Here is a 4,312-nt window from a genome sequence, read left to right on the forward strand (position 1 = left end):
GGTTGGCATTTTGTTTTTTTACTCAGTGAATTCTATACCTTTTATTATTGCTTTTTGCTCAGACATCAAGTATATTTTTTAACACTTACAAAATATACTGCTCCAAAGCTTCCATGGCCAATTTCTCTGAGATCTGTGAAGAGCTTCTCTGGATCTTCTTTGAAGAAGAGCTCTGCAATTTCAGGGTCCTTTAGACTGCCAGCTCTGTTAGTTGATGGCATCCTGCTGGGCAGTCAGCTGTCTGATTCTAATTTTAAACTGCTATCCCAATCCTTGGTTCATCTGTATGAATGAAGCCACACTGGCATAAACTACTGTAAAGAAATAAGAAAAGCAGGAAATTAAAAGAGGCTAAGAATAATTTATGTAAGATCATTTACTGACAGCATCCACAAAAATTACTAAATTTCACTGAAAAGGCAATATGATCTATTGCTGCAGTAGTTCCTAAGCTTGGCTCATTATCACAATTACTTGTGGCACTTTAAGAAAGAAATTTCTAAGCCAAGCACAGTGTAGCACATCTATAACCCCAGCCCTCTGGAAGGCTAACATAGGAGGATCACAGGTTTGTGGCCAGCTTGGACACAAAGACCCTAACTCAAAGTAAAAAAAAAAAAATAATAATAATAATAATAATAATAATAACTAAAAGGGATAGAAACGTGGCTCAGTATGAAAGCCTGGGTTCAATTTCCATTACTCTATTACTGTCTTCCCAGAAAATGGAGGTCCCACAACATAGTATTTAAAAATTTTAGATACCTTTTTATATCCTGAACTTTCAATGTCATAATGCATTTAAAGATTTATCTAATTCTGACACAGCAAAAGAAATAATACAAGAACAATTAAAAACATATACAATGACAAGCTGCACAGTGCTTTTAATAACAGGCAGACATCGTTTATTAATGATCTCCATATATAAGGAAATACACAAAAAATGTAATTTTGTAAACTTTCTTTTCCTTTCAGATACTGTATGACAGTGTATTAATCTAATATGACAGATTCCCAAGAAAAGCACAGCAGGAGGAAGAAGTATAAATTTAACACAGATAACCGTTCTCCCATAAACCTGATTTACACAAATTGATAAAATTTGGCTTTTATCAATTGTGACTCGATAAGCAGGTATACAGATAACCAGTAAATTCCTTGATGGTTCTGCCAGGAATTCCTTTTTCAGATCACCCAATTATTAAAATGAATACTACCTGAGAGGTACCCAGGGACCTAGGTCTAGAATGATAAGGCCTAGCTATTAATTCCAGAAACACTATTCACAAGCTGTGAACTTGGAAAGTCTCATTTTCCTAATCTGTAAAGTGAAAATAATAACCTACTTCATAGTTCAGTTGTGAGGATTATAAGAGTTAATAAATATAAGCACAGACCAGTACTCTGTCATAGTAAGTGCTATATAATAAAACATTAGCTATTTTCTTCTAATCTGCTTAATTTTAGCAATTAAAACAACTGAATTTACTTTATTAAAATTCTAAAGAAAACAAAGTTTCATCTAATTCTTCTTATGCCCTTTATATGACTTTTAAACACATCCCACTTTTAGTGAAATAATGAATTTTCTCTTTCTCTTCCTTCCTTGTTCCATCCCTCCTTTACTCTTTCCTTTCCTTCCAGTACTGTGAACTGAACTTCACACTGAGCTACATCCCAGCTTTTTAATTTTTTTTTTGACACAAGATCTCATTAAGTTACTGAACTGCTCAGGCTGGGCTGAAACTTGCAATCCTCCTGCCTCAAATTCTCAAAGAGTTTACAAGCGGGCACTACTACATCTCCAACTTCATTTTGTGCTACAAAGCTTCTTCATAACTGTACAAGGCAGACTTACGTCTTTTGTACCTCTCCAAAGTAAGACTACAGTGCAATAAAAAGATATTAACTAGGGGCCGGGGAGATGGCTCAGGGGAATAAGCACTTCCCTGGCAAGCGCAAGGGCCTGAGTTCAATCCCTGGTTCCAGGGGGAAAAAAAAACAAAACAAAAAAAACCCCAAGATATTAACTAGCAGCCCAACATGGTGGTCATCCCTGTAATTCCAAGTATTCGAGAGACTGGGACAGAAAGATTATGAGTTGGAGGCCAGCCTGAGCAACTAAGACCCTGTCACAAAACAGAAAGAGCTTGGGATGTAATTCAGTGGTAGAACACCTACCTGCCTGGCATGTGTAGCATGTATGAGGCCCTGGAATCAATCTGTAGCACCACCACCATAAAAAAAAAAAAAAGTGTGAATTAAGTTGTATTCCATTTCTAATATATACTCAAGACTACCCCATATACATTAATCAATTTCTCTGCTCTGGAAATTTCCTAGAACAAACAGTGTCAATTATCAATTACATTTCTCCTAAGATACTATAAACACAGACAACACTCATCTTCTTAAAATGAAAAGACTGAACAATTTCCACACAAAGTGGCAGTGGGGAGAGGGTTTTTCGATCCCCAGGCCTATAGTGCTGGCCCCACCCCTGGGGCCTGCTGAGACAGCAATTGAGACTGGGTGTGGTGGCTCATGCCTATAATCTCAGATCTTGGGAGGCTATAAACAGGCGGATCACTGTAAGTCCCATCTAATAGTGAGATCCTGAATACCCTTTATACCACCCCCCCCCCCCCCCCCCCCCCCCGCGCGCGCCCAAGGGAAAAAACCAACATAGCTCAAGGGTAGTACACAAGCCTATATCACACATGTGTTTAATCCCTAGCACTAAAAGAATTTTAAGTGTTAATACTGAATCAAACCATAAAAATGTTAAAATCTTAAAAGTTTTTGAATGAACAAGTTTTAGTAGTATTATACAAATAATTTTACATTTAAAATTTCTAACCAGTTCCAGATTTGCATCTTGTCTTATCGGCCTAATAAAAAATTTGAGTTTTAAATCAAATGTCAATGTTTATATTAAATAGGTATTTTAACAGTACAGAGAGGAATTATTTAAACTTTTAAGGCTCATGGTTTTCTTATGTTACTACAACAGTACAACCCAGCAGGGGGGCAGGAAGGGACCTACAAATCTTAATCTATTTCAATCATCTTGTTGTTAGTAACAACCATAAATGAGTAAGTAATGTGATGAAGAGCTAAGATACAGCTGGCCATACTGGTAGCGCATCAGTATTCTAGTATTCTGTATGCTGTAGCAGGAGGATAGCAAGCTCCAGGCCAGCTATGGCTACACAGAGAGATCCTGTCTCAAAACACCAGACAAACCACAAAGTTAAGAACAAATACAAAATCAAGTATCTTGGGCCTGGGAGATGGCTCAGTGGAATAAGCACTTCCCTAGTAAGTACAAGGGTCTGAGTTCAATCTCCAGTTCCACCAAAAAAAAAAAAAAAAAAAAAATCAAGTATCTCTAATCTGCATGGATTCATAATCTTTCTAACACCAAGTGCAATAGACTGCATTTAGTCTTTTGAAACAGTTTGCAAAGAAGCAGAAGATCTTCAGACATACGTTGAAAATGATTCCTGGGGCCAGCAAGACAGCTCAACGGACTAAGCATCTGCTTAGGCAAGCAGAGGGACCTGGATTCAATTCCTAACACCACATGCTATGCTGGTCCCGCCCCCAGGCTGAGGGGACCACCAAAACTAGGTGTGGTGGTGGTACATGCCTGTAATACCAGTGTTGGGGAGGCTGAAAACAGGAGAACCACTAGGAGTCCAAGCTGTGTAGTGGGACCTTATACCAAACACATTAAAAAAAAAAAAAAAGTACAATCCTTGCAATGATACAAAAGTCTAAAATGTCAGAAAACCACTCTTTCTAATCAGGGGAAAAGAGAAAAAGGGCCACCAGAAGCTGAGGAGTACAAGAAAAAGAACTAGAAATGAGATTCTCTAATTCTGCAGATGAACACAAATACTGATTTATACATACAACAAACTGACATTAGCACAGTAAACAACATAAATCCTAAATTATCTGAAAGAAGCCAGCGCAGTGGCACATAATCTCTACACTGGGGGTATACAGTGGATTGAAGGACAGCCTGAATGAACTACACAGTAAGACTATTCACTGGTTTTCTGAAAAAGGGTTAGTCTAGGCTAGCCTCTAATTTTCAGTGATACTCCTGCATCGGTCTCCTGAGTCCTGGGATTATAGGCATGTACCACCACGCCCAGCTAAAACATAAATTTTTAGCAGAGAAATGGAAATCATAAAAATAACCACATAGGGGCTGGTGAGATGGCTCAGTGGTCTAAAGCACCTACTTAGAACAAGCTTAGCAAAGCACAGGAACCGCGGTTCAATCCCCAGCACCACA

At 38.2% G+C, this 4,312-nt stretch overlaps 1 protein-coding gene across 1 annotated transcript in view; it reads right to left on the reverse strand.

Moving 5' to 3' along the window:
• Taok1 (TAO kinase 1) overlaps positions 1 to 4,312 on the reverse strand; it is a 137,807-nt gene that overhangs the window by 85,672 nt on the left and 47,823 nt on the right. Inside the window, exons 2-3 of the mRNA XM_023719843.1 lie at positions 2,185 to 2,225; positions 90 to 314 (exon numbers count right to left, since the gene is read on the reverse strand). Of these exons, the coding sequence (XP_023575611.1) occupies positions 90 to 221 (132 nt within the window). The 5' untranslated portion in view covers positions 222 to 314; positions 2,185 to 2,225. The remainder of the gene's footprint in view (positions 1 to 89; positions 315 to 2,184; positions 2,226 to 4,312) is intronic.

This window comes from Octodon degus, unplaced genomic scaffold, assembly GCF_000260255.1.
Source record: "Octodon degus isolate 3935 unplaced genomic scaffold, OctDeg1.0 scaffold00072, whole genome shotgun sequence".
Lineage (NCBI taxonomy): Eukaryota > Metazoa > Chordata > Mammalia > Rodentia > Octodontidae > Octodon > Octodon degus.